This window comes from Phalacrocorax aristotelis, chromosome 1 (genome assembly GCF_949628215.1).
Source record: "Phalacrocorax aristotelis chromosome 1, bGulAri2.1, whole genome shotgun sequence".
NCBI classification, from domain to species: Eukaryota; Metazoa; Chordata; class Aves; order Suliformes; family Phalacrocoracidae; genus Phalacrocorax; species Phalacrocorax aristotelis.
The window spans coordinates 84834066-84856186 of NC_134276.1; the positions used below are offsets into that span (position 1 = coordinate 84834066).

The 22121-nt window shown below is 42.5% G+C and overlaps 1 protein-coding gene across 1 annotated transcript in view; it reads left to right on the top strand.

Moving 5' to 3' along the window:
- GRPR (gastrin releasing peptide receptor) overlaps positions 1 to 18118 on the top strand; it is a 28870-nt gene extending 10752 nt beyond the window's left edge. The window contains exons 2-3 of the mRNA XM_075096118.1: positions 8428 to 8779; positions 12374 to 18118. Coding sequence (XP_074952219.1) covers positions 8428 to 8779; positions 12374 to 12766 — 745 coding nt within the window. The 3' untranslated portion in view covers positions 12767 to 18118. The remainder of the gene's footprint in view (positions 1 to 8427; positions 8780 to 12373) is intronic.
- The last annotated feature ends 4003 nt before the right edge of the window (positions 18119 to 22121 follow it).

The following is a 22121-nucleotide window of genomic DNA, read 5'->3' on the forward strand; positions in this document are numbered from 1 at the left end:
TTCAGGGCAGCTTTTTGTCCTGCGCAGTTTTTCAGGGCAAGGTAGGGGAGACAAGGGAGGAGGCTAGGTGTCAACTATTAATGTATCATTAGGATGCCCGCTTTACATTAACATTCCCTGTCAGTTGATCGGAGAGTTGGTTTTAACTTTAGAAAATCTGCTTCTATAAAGTTCCACATATGTATGTGTGTGCATATATATATGTGTGTATATATATCTCTTGTTATTCTTTCCACAAAATTAAGATAAGCACACCATGGCTGCTATAGCTTAAGGAACTGCTAATTTTTAGGTCAACGAAGAACTCTTTTTTCCTCTGTCAGAACAAGGTACAACATTGATTTATCGCCCATCACAGGCAGGACTTTCTGGGTTGAGAAACTGTCATTTTTAGAAACTCCAATTAATTTCTCTAACTGTGTCTGTGAAATATCCTGAAATTTTGCCATGTGTTTAGGTTGCCCAGTGATGCTGGTTTTATGCACCAATGGTGGTGCTTTCAGGAGAAATTAGGCTGATTCTGTAGTGAGATGAGGGGTCTGTGTCTGAAGTTCCAGCTTTAGTTGCCTTGGTAAGAGTTCAATCTGCAGGCACGCCAAGCCCCTGGTCCCACACCGTTGATAACCCTGGTGACTTGGGCTAAGGCAGCAAAGCCCCGCATGGAAAGCGTCATAAGGGCTTGCTCCTGCCCGTGCCCTGTGGCCCCCCTGCCAGCACCTTCCCTCCCAGCTCAGGTCCAGACACACGCTGCATTGCAACCCCAGCACCAGCAAGATGCTCCATCAGGACGTGATCAGGCACCATGCAGTGTGAGCATGGGCATGTCCCTCTGCCTGTGCTGGGTGCTGAGCATGCAGAAAGGTGCACAGTGATTAGCTGGCACTGAGGTGCTTGGGCATTGGCTGTGTGTGGGAACTCACTGGTTTTGAAGGCAAAGGATGTTTTTAAATAAATAGGTCCCCATCTTCCCTCAGAGAGCAGGTCTCACATCTCATTGCAAGGACGGTGACAAACTGTGAGGCTGGCCCCACTGAAATCTTTGATTTAGGACCAGGGTTTCGTTCAGAGTCTTGGCTGAAGATCACCTGCAGGGAATAAATACCTTGGGTGTAAAGGGAATCTTTCTAGTAAGGAAATCATCACCCGTAGGGCTCCCACTACTTTCCGCAGTAACCTTTACATCCATTGTTTTCCATACCTAATTTCTGAAATATTTTATGCTTGAGATGGTCATGGTTAGGAATAGCAGTCACTATCAAATGGTTACTCTTTAAACTCTCCTTCCTCAGATTCCTTAGATGGTCTCTAAAACACTCTGTCTCAATTTTGACCATAGTCATTCCTGGACTGACATTCCCATTCATCCAGATTCCAGGATGATGTAGCAGTATGCAGGCATACAGACTGAAATTTGAACACACCCACACCCACACCCACACCCAAAAAGTGGGAACTATGCCACTTCCATCAATGCCTCCTATTAATTAATAAAAAGAGAGAGAAAGTAGGCAGTACCTGCCAAGGTATGTAAGACTAGAGATGTCTTTGCGTCCATATGCAATCTACCAAAGTAAAGATTTTAATAGCAGATGTTCACCCAAGAAGCATGCATAATAGTGATAATCTTAACTAAGTATGCAGGAAGCAGATAGACCCAGAATAGACTGTCAGAGTGCGTTAATGGGTTAGACAGTGTAGCAATTTTGTGGAATTATTGAATTATTTGTCTTCAGAGCTATAAATATTCATAACATTCATGGTGAAAACAACAAAGAAAGTTTGGGGCATTGCATTTCTCATAAATTTCTTCTTAATAAGACTTTTTCTTTACTTTCCAAGTAGAGCTTCACACTCAACAAGGCTGCACATTCTTCATTTATGGTCTGCGTAGCACCAACAACTTCTTTGTTGCTTGAGGCTTGTTGCATGGTAATTGAGCCAGTTTTCACATTATGTGGGCAAAACAATAATGTGATACTAGTAGAACATAATTACAAAATTTTAATGAGAAAATTTTCGTTCAGTCTGTTCATGGGCCAAGACCAAAGCAATGCGAGCATATTAAGCTTATAAATGGGAACAGATGACGGGGCATCAGATGAATTTTGAATTGCACATCTTTTCTCCCTCTTTCGGTTACAGGTGGGAACAGAAGAAATATGGGGACGTGCTGACTGAGAGGCAGTTCCTTCGTCATTACAATAGGGAGCAGTCACAATTTCAGGAGTTATTTTTCTAGAGCTGGGAAGAACTCAGCATTTGCACTTCACAGTAATTTACATGACTATTTTTGTAAGACATCAGTCCATTCCAACTAGTCCCTGTTTTTTTATTTAAGTTTCAGGTTCACATTAGCCCAACATCTCAAAATAGGGCTCTGTTTAGACAGATTCAAAAGTTTGTAAGTGGATTTCTCACTTCAGAGAAAAAACAGAAAGCGGCAATATGGCAAATCTTTCCATCAGCTTGATGCAGTGTGAGCAGTGGGGTTGGTAATAAAGCAAAGGCGAACAAGCTTTCTGCAATTTTGTTTGAACAGGTTTTAATGCCCTTGTTTTTTTAAACCATTATATAAATTCAGGAGTGGGGCTCAGGATCTTTTTATGTAAACACTGTAGGACATAGTAATGCATGATGCCATTTAGAGGAAACTTCCCTTGAATCTAAAGCACTCCTTCAAATCCATTTTGGAGGGACAGTGTCCCATTTACCTGTAGGAAGGATGGGGAGGATTTTTTTTTTCTCTTCATATATTTCTTGTGAGCATGAGGTTCAGCTGCAGGAAGACAGGAATGCTTGGAAGGACTGTGGTAAAAAAGAGCAGTACTCTGTGGCAGAGCCTATTTCAGCCATTTTCTCTTGCTACGTTCCTAGTGCTGAAAAAAAGTAAGGGAGAAAGAGTTTTGAAAGCAACTTAGTGTCTCTTATTATGTCAAATTCAACAGATGAGATGGATGTAGTGGCTAGCACATAGCTGCTATACAATACTTGCTGTCATATTTGATCACCAGGAACATCTCTGACAGCCACCTACCTGTGCGACCAGCTGCCTTCACTGCCATGAGGGAGAGATGTTTCTCTCCCATTGCCACTGGCAGCAACCGCAGTTATTACAGAGGACACAAATTATTTTGGCTGAAATTAAGATCTACTGATGTACCACTTGTAAAGACACTGCAAAAGGTCTTAACAAAGCTTGTCTCTTTTTTCACACCTCATACCTACCAGATATACAATGAGGGCTGTTGTATGGGCCATCTCTATTAGCTTTAATTGCTGACTTAAGGGAAGGGCAAAAGTAATTAATACAAAACAATCATAAATGAGGAAAGCAAGATAAGGCTGCCTACAGCACCGGCTTCCACACATTGCATAAAGCTACCTCCCTAAAGAACCAAAAACCACACAGTGAGACATGTGGCGCTAAATTAATTTAAAAGCCAAGGGAAACACCTGATTTTCCTCCCATGCTTCAGTTGTTTTCATTTAATTTTTTGTGGCTGTTGTAGCAGGCACAAGTAAGTGGATGAAGGTCACAGGAAAAGAACATGAGCAATGTACTGAGCTGCCGCAATAAGGATAAGGTCCTTCCTTCCCCATTGTGAGGGCAAAATTGTCACCCTTCATATCTCTATGCTTAGAAACCTATAGGTATTATGGCTTTGAGGGCAAAGTCTGTTTATACTTCAGCTGGTATGCATTTTCCTGGCTCAGCTGAGGAGAACAAAGGTGGCTAAAATATTTTGCACCAGCAGAGAAACTGCTTCTAGGAAACTTTGACATCCATGTGGGGCCTTATTTTGACCTCTGTCTTTCGAGAGTATGTCTGTAACTGTCTTTTTCATTATAAAGCTACTTCTGTGTTTGTATTTGAAGTTGTGGCTTTGGGGCTAGGTGTAGAGTATTAACCAATGTTTGCATAGTCAAAGTTTTAGAATGCATGTTATCGTTAGTTACATTATTATTGACGCAAGGATAATGACAGAGTTTTCCCATTTCCCTGGCATATTAACATCAGTGGGAAAAGTATTTACCACAGGAAAAACTTGTGTGTGTCACATTCTAGTGGTTTATGGTCATTTCAGTAGTTTTGATTGTGAGAATTATTCAATGAGCATGATAGAGATTCTAAGAGATGTATACAACACATTTTCCAGGATTCACTGGAGAGGCACACACTCTGTGGGTTCCTACCAATTCCCAGTGAATTTTGGTGATTAGGTTAAGAAGTGATCATGTATTATATGTTACTAAATTCTGGCTTTCTGGGTTGAAGCAACTATTTCACCAGGCTCCTCTTGGAGGCCTGGAGACTGGCCTGGAGAAGATGGGCAGCACCAGAACCACCATGGCCAGTGGAGGGGAGGATTGCCCTATGGGGTGAATTCTCACAGTGCCTCATGAACTGTGATTATATTAAAAGTGCACTTAAGATACCCCCATGTGTAATTTCTTTGTGCGGGCTTCTTTGAACGGGACACTGAGACACACAGATCGCTGGCATCCATCCTGGCCAGAAGGTCATTGGTAGCTGCTGTGCACAAGGCAGGTTGCTGCTTCACAAGCACAGTGGGAACAAAGAAGTTCAAAGACTGAGCAGCAGTAAAGGTCAGCATCTCTTTCATATTTCCTGTCAGATCGGCAACCCAGTCATTTTCATCTCGGCTGCTTGACAACTGGAGGGAGATTGGAGTTGACACAAATTCTTGACAGTGTCATTTTTTTATTCAACTCAATCTTTACAAGACATATTTTTCTTTTCAAGTTTTGGCCTTTGTTGTAGGACATGAATCATACCTCTGTTTTTTAATCTTTTTTAAAAATTTCTTTAAAAGTGGGTCGGGAAAGGAGTTCAGCTGAAAAAAAAGGTGATATCAAACAATAATTAGAGACTACATGTGAGAGCAAGCAGGGGTGATAAATCCATATCTGGATCTACTGCAGACAAGCTGAGTATACAATGTGACATGTACTCTCAGGGCCTGTGTTACTGCATGGGTTATAAATAATGCTGTTGTAAGACCTTTGCGTGAGGTCTCACGCAGCTGGTCACCTCAGTCTGTGGCTCCACTGAGGTATATAGGCATGTTCATCAATGTCCCCTTCAGAGTGGATTGGATTATTCAAACGCTGGATGTTAAATACGGGAAAGTTACGTGCCTCAAGCTAACTCATTGAAAAAGAAGTTACAGAGGACAAAGATGTGGAAAGCTTGAAATAATATTTGACATACAAACTGGAAATACAGATGCTGAAAAACAGGACCAGCTGCTGCTCAAATCCAGTCTACCTTGCTGAAGTTCTTCAAAATGTCAAATAAATTACAAAGTCCAGGGTCAACCCTCTGAGGAAAGTGGTGTGGAAAAGTAAAGTGAAGGGGTTTCTGAGCCCCACTCAGAAACCAACCAGGATGTGCAGCTTTTTCACCCACTGAGTGCCGACCACAGGCACACCTGCCAGTGGTCTCCCAGCCCAAGCCCCAGCCTGGGGGTCTGATCACTCGTGCATGCCCCTCGCCTCCCCCATACCCTTACACAGAGCAGCCGCTGCAGCTGCTGTCCAGAACCCAAGCTGGCGTGGGAGAGTAGAGCTGCTGAGATGCAAGCTGAGGAGAGACCCATCAATGCATCATCAAGGTGACTGGAAATGGAGACTCACACCAGACCAGTACTAATCAATTAAGCATGAATACTCAGAGGGTAACATAGATTACTGGAGATTTCTGAATAAGTTAGCCTGCCATCAAAGAAGTCATGCAGATAGTCAGCAAAATAATTTGATGCAATTGTCAGGGTCTTAAGAAAACGTATACCTGTGTTCCCACATCTGAGAATTTACATGTTCAAAACCTATTTTCTAGCTTTGTTTTTCCTGTTTTATCTTTTGTGCTTTCAGCCTCATGATTTGGGTCTACACTGAGCCCCTTGCAAGCAAGCCATCTCTCAGATCTTCTTTTATATCTGCTGCAGTAGGCTTTAAAAAATAAACTGAATGCCTCATAATCAGTGCCAGCATTCCTAGCCATTTGTAGTTATGTTCTTTCAAAATTACATTGTTTGGAATGCCGTGTCTAATTAAGAGGTACTGATAACTTAAAATGTATTCACTTTATGACTCTCCCTCCTCTATTAGTTTTAATAAAAGTAAAATAGAATCTCTCTCTGTATTCTTCAATTCATTCATGTTACTGGAAATTAATACTGGAAAATATTATCTCAGCTGGTTATATTATGTAAGAGAATCCCTGGAATAATTATGCTAACATGCCATGTTGATAAGCATACAATAAGCACCTGTTGAAATACCTTTGAAATAACTAAATTTATTAATACCTTGATATATAGTTAATTTCCTTTTGCATTTACCTTCCCTAGGGTTTACTGAAGATGTTCAGATAGATGGTGTTTCTGTCAATAATCTGTAACTGGTGAATCAGACCATAAATTGAGCTATTTTAGCTACATTGTTTTAGTAATCTGCCTAGCTCTTCTCTTTTATTACTGCAGTAGTCATAACATCGTATTTAAGTGCTGTGATTTTCTTCACCTGAGATGATGATCTTGCTCTGGAAGACTGTGCTTTGTAGTATGACACCACTTAATCCCCAGCTTCAGAGTGCAAGTTAAAGAGGTGCCAAGCAAGTCTGAAAACTACTGTGTCTGCCTGCTGCAGCTGCACAGTGGGAATAAAGGGGAGCTAGAGAGCTTGGAAACTAAGTGGTTAAAAAGAAGACTATCGAGCAAGGTGCTTGCAGTCCATTAAAGAAAACATCATCTACACAGGACACCTGAGGGACGCTATGAAGAAACACCTGCAAATTACAAGGTGTCCAGATACAGTCTTTATATAAATAAATAGAAATAAATGTAAAAATAAGTATGTACTTATGCATACATGTAAATACATGCATATGTATAAAATATATGCATATAAATATATGTGTATATATATAAAATACAGACAGATGTACACACACGTATACATATATACATACATGGAAGGAAAGGGTAGGTATGCTGAAGGGGTTATTGCTTATAACTGGAAGTTGAATGCGTGCTTATCCTGCAAATAAGGCAACTACCCAGTTAAAACAGTGCAGTACTGATAGAGTCCTCTCTGAAATGCTACGCTTTAGGATAGCACAGGCTACACTCTGTAGGGAATCGGTCATGTACATGAAGCGTCCCTGGTTTGGGCTGCCAGGCAGGTGGACCCTGCTACACGCTGCCTGGTCTCAGGCAGGACGTTATTCTTGCTACCTCTGCTCCTGCCCCAGTGTCATTCAGCTGGCTGAAAGAGCTGGGGTCTTGGTAGGAGATTAGAAACGGACCCTGAAGCAGCCACATGGAAATGGGGGAAGTACCCTGCCACGCCAAAAGTGGGCTGGGACAGCTTAGAGCCCAGGCATCCATCAATCCCCAGAGCGATGACAGTGACCAAGGGACCAAATGTGCCTTAGGCAGTGTGAGGTAGGTCCTGGAGAAAACATCCAACAGATTGTAATTGTTATGATAAAGACCCTAAATAATAACTTAGAAAACCTATAGGTATTCCTCTCTAATTATCATTTTTCATGTACTGTGTTCCTTAAACACATATGTGAATTGTCATTTACTTGGTCTGTACACCCCTGCCAGAGCAGGACTCCAGCAGATATGAAGCTCTTCTATTTTCCAGTCCTCTCATTACACACACCAGGTTCAAATAAGCTTGCTTCTTTCATTTTCTTGGATTCTAAAGTATAATTTTCTGAAAGACTGAAATAATGAAAGACAAAATTGCAAATCAAAATAAGTCTCCTATATATCTAGCACAGCGAGCAATAACATTTTTTTGTTTTGTTCAAGAAAGTCAGCTAGCAGCTCTGGCTACTTCACCTGGGTGCATTGAGTTATGGACAACTCTTAATTGCCAGCTACATCACCAAACAGCAATTAAAATGGGCAACATGGTCTTTGTAGCTTGAGAAAACATAGGATTTGACTTGCAGGAGGCCAGTGTACTCACAGCTCAAAATTAAATGTGTGGCAAAATCTCAGCCCAGTTCCCTTCAACACTGTTCTGTGAAGGGGTATAAACTGCTGTATGCTTTTGAAGAGAAGTCTATGATTGCACTTCCTATCTTAATGCTATTTGGACACATATATTAATGTCAGACTGCACCATGCTTTGTTGGGTCGATCGCAAATTAAATGAACTCAGAATCAATACACAGGAAAAAATGGATCCATGACATGTGGCTCTGGTTTAAAATGAGAAACCTTTTGAAAACATCAAAATTTAAAACACCAGAAAAAAAAATTACATTCCTGAGTAAAGAAGGATTTTGTTTGGGGTTTTTTCTAAATGGAAGGGACGAGCAAGAATATAATGCCTGAGTATTGAGGTCAATAAATTATTTCTTTCTTTTTTTCTTTTTTTTTTCAGGTATAAAGCTATAGTAAGGCCAATGGAGATCCAAGCATCCCATGCACTGATGAAGATTTGCATGAGAGCTGCTATAATCTGGATTGTATCCATGTTGCTTGCCATCCCTGAAGCAGTGTTTTCAGATCTGCACCCTTTCCATGACAAAGGGACTAATAAAACCTTCATCAGCTGTGCTCCTTACCCACATTCTGATGGGCTGCATCCCAAAATTCACTCAATGGCATCATTTCTGATCTTTTATATCATTCCCCTGTCTGTCATTTCAGTATATTATTATTTCATTGCTAAGAATTTGATCCGGAGCGCATACAACATCCCTGTGGAAGGAAATGTGCACGTGAGAAAACAGGTAGAGACACGACTTTCTTCAAAAATCCACACTCCCTGTGAATCTGGGAGTAAAGACTGCACATTCAGGGAAATATACACTGGGTCAGGCTGTGTCTGTTGTGCTAATTTTAATTAATTAGGTAGGTAAAGTCAAAAAAATGGTTGAAACAAGCCATGGCACAGCGCTAAACAGTTAAAGCATCTTCTTGTGTTCCTAAGTTCAGAGACTTTGGCAGGGTGGTTACCATGGCAAACACAGCAGGAAACCCATGCCAAAGCCTGGAAGGATATTGACTAGGATGCAGGGAAAGAGGCAGAGCTAGGGACGGTGTTTGGAGACTGAAGCTGAGGAGTGACACAGCAGAAAATCAAAACTTCTCGAGGTTGCTTTGTCAGAGAGAGGACCTTGGATAAAGCCTTGCTTCACAAAACAGTCCCTCTTCACAGAGAAAGAAATGCTGGCTCTGTATTTGGTCCTCAGGACTGAAATCAAATGGCTGGCAGCAGTGGGTGAGTGGAGGTGGGGGAAACTCCTTCTGCAAGGCCGCCCCAGGGCCAGGAGCACCAGTCGGTCAAGGCAGGAGACACACAGCTGCTCTGCAACACTGGTGATGCCTCCTGCGATCACCATAGCTCCAGCCCTTGTCTGCTGGTGTTGTGCCATGTTGAGAAACCGGTACAGGCCAAAAAGAGGGGGAGTGGAGACCAGAGGAGGATGATGGTGGGTGCAGGGTCCCCAGGAAAGAGGATCAAGCAGGACAGTGTGGCATCCCCACAGATGTGCTGAAGTTACGTGCCTTGTAGACGGTGTGATCTTTGCCATGTGAAATCTCAGAAGAAGAGAATAGTCCTGGCTTCTTCCCTTAAACCCTTTGGCCATTAAAATTGTCCTTCAGAAATGCCTCTTTTTCTAGTGTCTCTGGAGGAGAGTGGTGTTGGACAGAGTAACCTATCCAGCTGTTATTTGACCTCTAATAAGCCAGACTGGTCAATCTTCTGGTCCAATAGCTGATAGCCTCAGGTTTCAGCTTAAGACAGTCTTTGATTTATATAAGTAGGCCATTTGCTCCAGAATAATACAGTCTTTTAACCTTCCCTTTTTACCCTTGAAAGCAGAGTTACTTCTGTTACTGTCACTTGTGCATGGGGGTTTTTATGAAACTCCCCAAACTGTCCCACCACAGAGCTCACGGTTGGGCTGGCTCAGCTGGGACCCATGTATTTCAAGTGAGTTTCATGCTTTGGTTGAAAATGTGTGGCTGAAAATGTACAAGTCCTGACCCAAGTGAGAAGATTTAGCCATGATTTGGCCTACCGAACTCCAGCCTTTCAACTGGAGACTGTTCCTCTTGACTGGTCCTGTCGTAAGCAACTGGATTGAAAAGGAGTGATCTCCAAGGGGAAATCCAAATCCTGAATGAGCAACTGGGTGTTTTGGGTCACTGCTTAAATTTGAATACATCTGAGCCTTAGACTTCCCAAGTAAGAAAGCAACAGCAGGATAATTTGTTTCTAAACAACTTATTTACCTTGACATATTTACCTTATTTACCTTACCTCTTCCTTTCCGCTGAGGTGTGCTCCAACCTTAGCTAAACTGACAAAGGCCATTCTTCAGCTGAACAAATGTCCATATAATTGTACCCAGCTGACATCTGCACCTTAGGCTGACCTAATGCAATCGTCTCACATAGCCTTCAGGTGCTAAGGTGAAACAGCAGGGCTGGAAAGCTGTGTTTTCTGCCTGTTAAATGATGTGTGATCCCTGAAATTCTTACCCTTTTCCCCTTCTGAATGTGCGTAAATCTTTCTCCCCTCCAGGCCGTTTTTCTGCTGATTCGATGACTGTTTTGATTAGTGACAATAAAGTGAGTAGTAAAAGCAGCCCTTTCCCCCTTTGGTTTTGGGGAGGAAACTCTAAAAAAAGCAAAAGGCCAGGCTGCAGTCTAGCACCGTCAGTCCATCATTCCCGTCCTGCAGTCATTCAGCAGCTATAGGTCTCCATCTGAGATAACTGCTATCGATTTCTTTATTGTGTTGCTTCCTTTCTTTATACTGCAGATGTGGCCTCAATAGCCCTATATCAAATTAAGGATACATTTAAAAGAATATATGGTTTAGCCAAGGAGAACCCTTTCTCAAAGGATTTAATTTTCAGCCCGCTCTCTGGAGACATTATCATCTGGTACATGTCAATCCCTCCTAAGCAAAATGGCTGATTTTCAGTCAGTGCCGTTAAAGGGGCAAAAAATACAGTCAAAATGGGCTTGTTGGGTCTTTCCTGCCTACTCCTTGCTTCCAGCTGTCCTGAGAAAAGATCAGCCTGTGTAAGCTGCTCAGTTTCAATTTGCCTGTGCAGCTCAGAAGGGAGTGAGGATGGGGAAGTGTCCTGGCAGCCTGGTCAAGCACCACAACCGCAGTGGGGCAAGAGCAAGGGCAGCAGAGTCAGGAAAAGTTTCAGGCCATTCCGGTCATACTTAGATACAGCGAGTGGGTGGCAACAAATTCCCTAGGAGTACCTGGGAAGAGGTGCAGGAGTTTCCAGAAAGGAGAGCATTATGAAGCCCTGGAAAGTCAGTGGTGTTATGCTTTATGTGCCTGCAAACTTTTGGCTGTACAGCCTCTCTCAGGGTATTTCAGCAGGTCTTTCTGGGCAACTCTGTCTCTCCTCTCCTTTTGGGCGACGTCTGTCAAGGCTTTTGTCTCCATTAGGAAGAAAGATGTGTTTTTCTGAGGCATAGTTACCTTAGCATGCAGCATTGGTGGACAAAAGACAAGGTACAGTGCTCCCCTTGGTTAATCAATATCTTTGGGTTGACTCCAAGCCTGTACATGTACATAAAACCAAAGTGTGGCTTGCCTGCATGAAGGTTATACGGTATGCTAGCTGACATTGTAAAACCACCTTTCCCTGACAAAGCTCAGATTATGCTAAGAGAGGTGGTCAACCGCCTGTTCACCACCTACTGCCTTCTCCTCATGGCCCCAGCTCTTTCAAATGAAGGGTCCACCTTGCTGCTGACTCGGTGTTTCTCAAAGTACAGAATTTCCTCTCTGGGTTTCTCTGGCTCCTTCAGCCTCTGAGTGCTGTACTTGGTCTCTAAGGGCTGAAAGCTGTTGGCAGCACTTTTGTGTACATATACCACATGGCCCCAAGGCAGAAAGTATTACCTCTGGGCTCTGTGAAATATCCCAGACCCCTACCCGACATTTAATAATAATAATAATGATAGTAATAATAATAAGTTGATATATATCAATTACGTAAGATCATATATATTGTGTGTGGATAACTAATGCAGGTGTCCACACTTTTGTTGCCTGAGCTGGGATTTTACGAAGTGACAAGCCATTGGAGTTTTATCTCTTAACAGGAAAAGAAAGACTACCTCCTTATGTAATGAATTTTCAGAATTATTTGTTTTTAGGGGAAGGGGGTTGAGGAAAGACAAGGAGGGTTCTTGACTGTGTGTCTGCCTGAGGTCCAGGTTGCCCTGCTCTGGCCACGCCGTGTGTCACAGCTAGCCCCAAAGCTGCAGCATCAGGAAAAATAGTTAGCTACTGGTCTGAGCCAGGAATAGCTGCTAACCTACATTTCGCTTTCTTCTTCCAGATTGAATCCCGTAAGCGCCTAGCCAGGACAGTACTGGTCTTCGTGTGCCTCTTTGCCTTTTGCTGGCTTCCCACTCACATCATCTATTTATACCGGTCCTACCACTACTCAGAGGTGGACACATCAGTGCTGCATTTCGTTGCCAGTATCTGCGCTCGGATCTTGGCATTTACTAACTCTTGTGTCAACCCGTTTGCTCTCTACTTGCTCAGCAAGAGCTTTCGGAAACAATTCAACAACCAGCTGTTCTGCTGCAGAGCTCGCCTCCTCATCCGGTCCCAGAGCATGGCCAGGAGCACCACACGAATGACCTCCCTCAAAAGCACCAACCATTCCCTGGCCACCTTCAGCCTTATCAATGGCAACCACGTCTGCCATGAAGGCTGTGTCTAAAGGGCACAGTCAGGGACTGCCGCATCACGTAACCAGTGCGGCTGCTTGGTTTTCCTCCATGGGGGTGGTGAGTAGTGCATGCACGCACACATGCATGCACACATGTGTGCAAGGAAGTCTGATGTGCTCGGAGAACTCAGAGGAGCTTGAAGCATCCGACATTTCATCCTGGGCTGAGGCATGTTCAGAGCAGCAGATCATTGAGCACCAGCCCACAGGACATCCTTGGGAAGCACTGCATTGCTTCAAGATCTGCTGCTTTCACTGAGAGCAAAGTGAGCACTTAAGATCAAATCTAGTTTGGCTCTGCAGGCTCTTCATCGCTTTTTGCGCAATCCCGAACCCAGGCAGACTTACAGCAGTAACAAAGACCATACCAGGTGCACAAAATTTGTCAGAACAGTTGCATCCAGCAGTTCACAGTATAATGTATTTTGACACCAAAATAAATCCATTTAAATAAGGTAGATACTTTCACAAATGAGTTCAGTGTAGGCCATTTACAGACTTTTCAAGTATTTATTAATGTTCTGAGTACAGTATTAAGTCATGGTATAAAAGATATCAAGAGTTTACTGGGGCATGTCAGTGGCCCCACCTGAAATGAGCAGTATCTTGCACCACATCAATGTGAAAGCAGTAACATGAATAAATGTGAGTTGGACTATGTTTACACTTTTCAAATGTGTGAGCTTTTGCCATGTTGTGAAGGAGACAGCAGGACATTTTCCAAGTGTTATTATTTTGTTCTTCCTGTCTTCAAGATGTGAGATAGTGAATGTTTCACCACCTAAGGGGTACCACAAAATTTTAGTCAGGTTTGGCTAAAGGCAGTCAATTAACAGAAAACAAAGCAGAGCTATTTTTCATGTAGCAATTCTTTGTAAAACACCCTAGTTGTTCAGTAAAACCATCAGCAATGCAAGGTCTGATCTCCAGCCCACAGGTTTTTTCCTTCTATCTTCACAGAAATCTTTGGAGACAGAGTACCAAAACTGGCTCACAGGTTGGAGAATCAGGTCTTTTGTAATGTTCAGTCCAGAGCAGTTCCTGTGCCAGGTACTAGCTAATCTGGAAACAGGAGCACAGTGCCCTGCAGATAACAAAATCTTGAAGTGTGTGAGCTATAGGACAGGCAATGAAGCCGCACACCTGATGAAGAAAGCTGCTGCAAAATGGGGCCATAAACCAATCGCTGTAGTAGAATATCGAGTTTTTAATAGCCCTCATCCTGTTTGATGATGATCCCTTTCCTTACCACGGCAAAAGAAAAATGAAAGGTAGTAAAACCCTGTTGGTCTTGCTCTGTGAATACAGAAGTCATGTGTGCAGTGTAAAAACCCTCAGCCCTGCATCTGTGGCTGCCCAGGGATACTAGTGGGAGCTGCTGATTCCAGGGACTGCAAAAAGGCTGTGATGCCAAAGGCAGAGCTCTGAAAAATTTAAATGATTTCGCCTTTGAGAGCAGTGCCCTCTGGGTGATGTTCAACATACAGGTGCGAGAGCTCAGGATGTGGCCACACCACTGTACTGATGTGCTACTAAGGGCAGTCCTAACCTGTCCACCCACAATCCCTGGGCATCATCACCTGTGTCATCCCCTCCTGCAGGCATGAGTGTCCCCACACCCCAATCACTTGAAAACTAATATAATAGGGTTATTTTACAGCTGAGTCAATTCCCTTGCTTATCTGACTATGTAGCTATGGCATTAATTTCAATTTACTGGGCTATCTCAGTCCTCATTTATTAAAATTTTCAGCAGGATGGCACTTGCCCTGATTTTTAACGTGAAGCCACATACAGTACCATAATCCCAGTCTGTGACCATTTCAAAGAGCTTTGTTGAGTTTTGAGCTGTTTGTGACATTCCATAATCAGAAAAATTTATCTGGCCTGAGATATTTACTAAATATTTTCTTCAGCCTTGTAAGAATTTAATTGAAGACAAGCAGGAATTACATACTTCAACAGTAGCCACACCACCTGTGCTACATGATGTGCCCTCCTGTTCGGTAACAAACAGCAAATTACTGTTGTTCTACATGAGTCTCTGACAGTTTCTGATTTTTTGTTTCTGAGGGAAAGGGGAAAACAGAGCTATGATGTGAGAAAATAAAAAATAGAAGAAAAAGAGCATTGCTATAGCTCCCTGAGGGCTAAGCTGAATACAGACCCTGCCTCCTTGAGGAAGGTGCTGTTTTGAACACAGGAGAGTTATGAAGATACAGCACCGTGGAATTAAATAAGTGCTATTGATTTTACCCTTTTCTTCCTAACAGAGCTAGCAACTCTTCTGAGGACAGGAAAGATGGGTTTGGCTCTGATCTGGAAAGTGCCTTGCACAAATGCAGCTGTAGGTGACCGCATGTGTCACAGCCTTACCATTGCTTAATTTTCTAGTATTCCTTTTCTCTTTGTATTAAGAGCTGATAGGCAAAAAAATAAGGGGAGTTCCATGCAAAATGTAATCCTGTCGTCAGAACCTAAGATACCCTCAACTTCTCCTAATTTCTAACAACTTAGACCAAGCCTTTTCAGATGAGATGTAAATTTTCATTAACATTCTTCATTTTATTCGGATCCCTGACTCCCCATTTAATATCCTTAAGACAATTAGGCGGTTCTGTGAAAAAAAAATCCATTGAAAAAATTGATTCCTTTGATTCCTTGTAAAAAGTATTTTGGAATGTATTTCACAAACTTGCACTCATTTTTTAATACCATAGGAAGAGCAAATCTGAAGTTGGAATTGTGTCTATTTCATCCTTGTATTAAATAACGAAAAAAATCAGTGCAGTGGCTGAGGTCAGGGAAGAAAGATTTAGGAAAGTTTTCTGAAATATCCCACCATGTAATTGCAATATATGTAGCTGTAACTGGTTTTTTGTTTCTCGCTCCTTGTCTCATTACCTTGGTTTCAAAAACACAATGTACTTTACACTGCTGCAGCAGTCTAATCCCTTATCTAGAGCTATCTCTGTGTTTGCTGGCACACCCACAGCACCAATTCTTTCAACCCAGAGCATTGTTTGCAGCGTTTCATGTGTTTGATAAATTTTCAAAGTGCCCAAGATAAAACCCCTGCTCTGGCAGGTGGCTCCAGAGCTGCGCGCTCGGGTACTGCCCGCTCCTGGAAAGCTTTTTGGTCCTCAATGGGGAGAGCCCCTGGCTGTGACCCTGGGGTGAGTCTGCACCCCAGTTCTCGGCTCAGGTCTCTCCACCAGCACTGGGAGTGTTGCGGTGGCATCTCAGACCACAGTGTTTGGGAAACTTCACGTTTCAGGGCTATGAAAGATAGTGTCCCTGAAAAGCCTGGCTCCTGGGAGGCTGAGGAATTTTCCAGTTGTGGTCCACACAGACCTCCCCCAAAACTGGAAACTTGTGAAATTGACCTTGAACTAGACGGCCTTTTGGGTTCAGCCTGCTCTGTCCTGTCTGACACATGGCGGTTGTGTCATGTTCAACCAGCTGCAGGGTGTGAGTGGGGGAAAATGGTCTCTGAGTCAGGATGCTGCACATTACACACCCGGGAAGTATTATTATTTACTACAGTGCAGCTATGCTTTTGTCCCGGCTCAGAAGTACTACAGATCAGAGGGTTTTTAAAAATATGTAGCTGCTGTTAGATGAGTTGGTGTGAAATATGAAACTAATATTTAACAGGGACATATTGAGTTACATCATGTTTTCTCAGGAGAAATTAAATAAGAGGAAACAATGTTCTTCATCAGGAATTTGAATTTTCTGAGATTCATCAATTCCCTTTGCTCCCGTTGAATGTGGTGGGAGAGGAAGATGCTGAGTATATCACAGCTCTCAGCAGTTCTTGCTTTAGTTTAGAATTATTTGGTCCAGTTTGGCTCTCAAATGATTTCATATAAGTTTGGAAAATTGCTGCAAAGAATCAAAAACTATAGGAACTTTCTAATATTGACACCAGGTAAAGGATTCAACGGTCTTCAGCTCTGCCTACAAGGGGCATTTTTGTTGCAGTGTTTCCAACTATTGCCTTTTAGGAAACGCTTAAATATGAAAAATCAAAGACGTGATTCTGCTGCATAACAACAATACTTGTAAGCAAGAAAAAATGTCATATGGTGGAAAGGAAGGGTTGTATTGTTGAACACAAATATTTGTTTATTGAAGTATTTGTTGAACACAAATATTTGTTTTATTGAAAAGAAACCACCAAATAATATATAAGGTAATGAATTTTTCTTTGTTTTAAACAAACAAAAACATAATTCAAAGAGCCTCTATTTACCTAACAATAAACCAGGAACTCTGTTATTGATATGGGTAATCCCAATTCTCCCAATTAGCTTGATTTATATGGAATGAATGTTATAGTTAAAAAACAGAAAGATTGCAGTGTTATGCATGGTTTGGCAGAAATTATATACCTTCTTGCTCATTCTTCTGACAAAATACAATTCTTTTTTTACAGCAGAAAACCATCTGTGTGTGCTCAGTTGGGGGAAAAAGCTGTCTTTCAGCCTTCTTTAAAGGCAAGAAGTTCAGTGCTGCTTAGATAAGCAGCAAGCAATCCCCTGAATGTTAACTGCGTAGCTCAGTGTTAGTGCTAGGCACCACAATGATAATGGGGTAGCTTATCCTCTCCATCCTGAGAAAACACAGCAGGTGACGGGCCTGTATCATTCACAATAACTCATTAGAGATTTCTTATATTGCCCTTTCCAAGAGGAAGAAGGCAGAAGTTCAAGGATGCAAGGAAATAGTTAGATGACATGATTCAAAACTGAAATATTTCTGCACCTTTACTGAGGTATTTGTACCATCCTTACTCCATTTTAATTTTTTTAAAATGACACCATCTTTATACACAATACTATCCTTTAAGCCTGAAAAATATGCATTCAAGGAGATAGCTGATTTGAGTGTTGTGTAAATAGATATTTATTTAGGAACAGAAAAGTTGTTGCTGGGCTGTCAAATGTATTTTAGCTTGGGTAGCTACAGACACCCCTCACAAGAGAGTTCAGCTGGCCTGCAGCTAGCTGATCTCCACAGGGTATAATGAGCCAGACAAGCTGCTCTTGCTGCAGCCCTCCCTTGCACACAGCATTTCTTGGACGTGGGCTGTACAGCTCACATGCACATACTGCAGCCAGACTGCTCCCCCAAAGCCAGCGGCCCTGCACCGGCTGCATGTCCACACATCTCTTCTGGGAAAACCACCTTGTCCCTAACCCCTCTCTTCACAAAAGATATGGCAGGGTTTTTTCCCGTATTCATCCTGCCTGCAGCTGGGGCTGTAAGCAGCTGGATGAGAAGAGTGCTGGGATATGCAGGAGGTGGGCACAGAATCCTGCAGGACCCCTGGAAGGAGAGGTGCTATTCATTTCCAAATCACGCTTCAAGCACTCCAAGTGCAGTTAACCTGGGTCCAAGTTACAGATCTCCTACAACTTATTTCTCCTCTGTCACACTTTCCCTGGGAAGCCCTGAGTTTAATTGCACAGGCAACCTTGAATGCTCAGCACCTTGGAAGTGGGGGAGCTGGATGCAGGTTCACACTTAACCCATGAGTCCTCACCCAGATAGGCCATCTGTGTAGGTTATACCACAAAAGGGATTAAAAAGTCCCCTTTGGAAAGAGTCCGCCATTGGCAAGTCCATCCCTGCTAGGTGAATGGATGAGTATTTATATGTCTACCTTGCACTTTGTAATAATTGATCACTGCAATTGTAAAACCCTTTAAGGACAGAGACTGAATAGCACTCTGCTTAATGCTAAGATTATAAATGAAAACTATAGCTAATTTTATATTAAAATCACATCCAAAACTAATTTTTTAAGTGCCTAATTGCTTGTTTATGGAAGTAGCTACTTCAAATGATTTCTGTGATTAGTTTGACTATTTTACCATAAGTGGATATGAGTTAAAGAGAATTGATCATAGAATTCTTCTGAAATAAAGGATTTAATCTATCTTAATGTGAGTTAATTACACTTAATGGTAAAATGCCTGCCTTATGCTGAACATCTCTTTGCAAGTGCTGCTCTGTGTTTTTGGGGCAAGTCAGTCCCTTAGGTCCATCCAGTATGTTGCTTTGAAGTGGATGGACCTGGGCTTTGTGTCAGAACTTCCAGCTCTGGAGTCAGACGGCGTGTTATTGCTGTTCACACCACCATCTCCCTGCAGTTGATTTTTATCAGGAGGTGGGTTAGACACCAGTCTCTGCACTGTGAGGCGGAGAACAATGATTATGACACCTGCCCATTAAACAAGTCTTCTTGTCCAAAGGGTTCAAGGAATTTTGCCACAAAAAAAAAAGTAATGTTTCTATCTGTGTTTTATGACTGGCCTAAAACCAAGCCAAAGCAGGCAGAAATGGATGGCCTACTGGCCCTGAAGGTCAGCAACACAGCTGAGCATAGTGCCCAGGGGTGGGTGTCTCTCTCCTACCTGTTGCCCTGAAAAATCAGGCACCCAGCCTCAGCGAGCTGCCATCTTCTCTCCACTGTCTGTAGAGTTGGAAGGGTGCATCCAGTACACATCTTACCTCCTATTTTGGACACCTCCCTTTGCATAAGAGGCAACATCCCATCTCTCACCATCCAGACCAACTCTAGATGACCAGCGTAGGCTAGATGCCTAACTTTTAAATGGCTGATATCCGTCCATCCAAGGCCTGCCACACCTTTCCTGAGTCTCAGCCCATGGCCCCTCACTGGCCTGCCCTGCCTCCACGCTGGACAACAGAAGGGCAAATATGATGCCCCATTCTTCTGTTCTGATTAAATGCTGCCTGCAGCCCTGCCACCACCATCTGATGCTGTGTTAGGCAGGCTGTTTAGATGGTTTAACAAGGAGAGAGGGGCTTTTGCTCCTCATAAGCCACCTTAATGAGGCACATAGAGGACCTCCTCATATAGTGGTTCAGGTGTTTACTCATTTGATGGGCCGTCTGGGGTTGTCTAGATTCCTGCTGGCATGATAGAGGGAACTTATTGTGAATATACTCCTAATGGCCACAGTCATCCTTTGGGATGACTCTAGACATCTGACTCAGGCTTTGTTGGACCATCAGTCTAGCAGCAGTGGCCTGTCTCCCCTGTGCCCTATGTTTACTCATGTAGCAGGCTGAATAGGAGGAAAACTCAGCAGAAAAATGTCTTATTGCCGTAGACCCATTCAGGAGAAGATAATAGCAAATCTAGAAAATTCTCAGGCCAGTATCATGCCTACAGTGCTTACACTTTTGCTATGTAAGCCAGAGGTTGAAGGTGAAGAGCAAGAGCAATGGTTAGTCATGGCCCATGGTCTGATACACACAATATTATATCTGCCATGAAAGGGGCAACCTGTAGGAACAACATAATTTATTGATGTCCAGAAGGAAATGTGGTGCTCTTTGGGAAAGCTAGGTGTGTTTCTCCCTGTAAGTGTTGTGTTGCATTTCAGGGAAGAGGTAAATTGTGCTGTACAGTCTGAGGCATTGAGTCTAGGTTGAAAAAAACCTCTAACTTTACAACTGTAAAACACTTCCCTCACTCAGCGGTTGGGAGTCTCCAAGGGGAACCCATCTCATTTCCAAGAAGCAGAGCCCTATGAATGGTAGGTGAGCACTGAACTCCAGAAGGGCACTTCCAGTTCAGTTGGTCGCTCCTGGAGGAATATTCATTGTGTGCTTGTAATTGTTCTGAACATACATTCAGGACCAGTTTCTGGCTGTCTAGAAGAAGCCAGGAATCAATTCTGAACGGCGATCCAGTACGACAACATGCACTTAAAGACATCTTAAAGACACCACACAGTATTTGCTTTTTATAAAAACTATGACAGAGGGAAGCAGAAGCAGTTACATATCATAGACTGGCTTTACCAGTAGTGCGCTCTGAAGACACAACCCACTTCATATTAGTGCATGTGTACAAAAGCTTAATTATGAACGGCAAGACTGTACATATTTCATAAAGTGTGTGTAAATTTAATATCTCCTCTGAATACTACTTATTGTTTTGTAATGTATGTATGCATTCGGCCATCTGTATAGAAAGCAAATGTGTTGAATTGCTGCGTACAGAGGCAATGCAGTTTATTTTACTTGAAACATGTTTTGCTTTCTCTTTTCCAGAGACTGGGTAATCTGGTATGAAAAACCACTGAAAAGTAATTTTCTTATCAAATGAAAATTGGCATAAATATTAATGCTTCAGCTCCCTTGAAATAACACTTCGAAGGAAATTTAGAAGAAAAAAGTTAAAAAGTGAAAGCATGCCTTCTCATTTGGAGCTTTTTCTTTGCCTTTGGATATATTTTCTAATTGTATACAGCATGCTTTTAAAAATGCTCATGAATGGCCTCTGTAGAAATATGGACTCAAATTGAACACTCTATCAAAAGGTAAATATTGAATTACCCAAAGCTTACAGCTAATAAAGCATGATAGACAAAATTAGGCTTTTGTTGCTTTTTATTTAGAAAAAATCTCAAGATTCATACGCATTTTTATTCACTTGCTTCTTTGTCAGTTTTCAAACATTAGAAAGGGTTATCTTCCAGTGACCAAACAGACAGCGGCAGAGGCAGTGTCACCAAAAAAGCCCCGAAATACTCTTTTCCTGCTGAGACTCCTCATCCCGCATCCAGTTTGCTGGACTGACGACAGATGTGCAGACCCTAAGGACTTGGCAGAGGTTTTTTAAATTTTTAGTACTCCCATTTACGCCCCTGATGTGCGTCAGCAATAGAGATGCAGATGCAGTGCAAGGCGACTGCGGATGGAGCAGGGGACAGAAGAGGCCACCGCCAGAGAGAGCAATGAAAAGCTGCAGTCAGTGTGGCCTGTAAAAACAAAAGGCTCAGAGCAATTGCGTTAGAATATTTGAATGTGCCTAACAATTATTGGCTGTGAAACTCAGCTGCATTAGGTTGAATGAAAGGAAAAATTCGGGGGTATGGTATGGAAGCGCTCCTGTGCTACATTGTCATCAGTGGGCTTTGTGTCTGGCTCACTGGAAAGAAACTGAGTGGTCTTTGCTTTAACATCCATTGCACTTCGAATGTCTGTTACAGAACACTTTTGGCCCTCCAAGAATCAAATACAGCTCACAGCTTGAAGGAGACACTGCTTTTGTTGTCCATTATTGCAGATGAGGTCAACAAGCCATTCCATCAAACCTTTAACGTCTTTCCCATCCTTATTACAAACAGCATTTCAAGCTGAGCGCAGACATTAGGCATATAAAAGTGCTGCAGCAGGCAGAACATTGTAATAAGAGATGCTGTTTGTTTGAGTCCTTTATACTTCAGTTCCTTCTGCCTGGCATTATTTGATTCAGATTTCTATTGCTGCTCATACTTTGTTCCATGTTTGACTTACT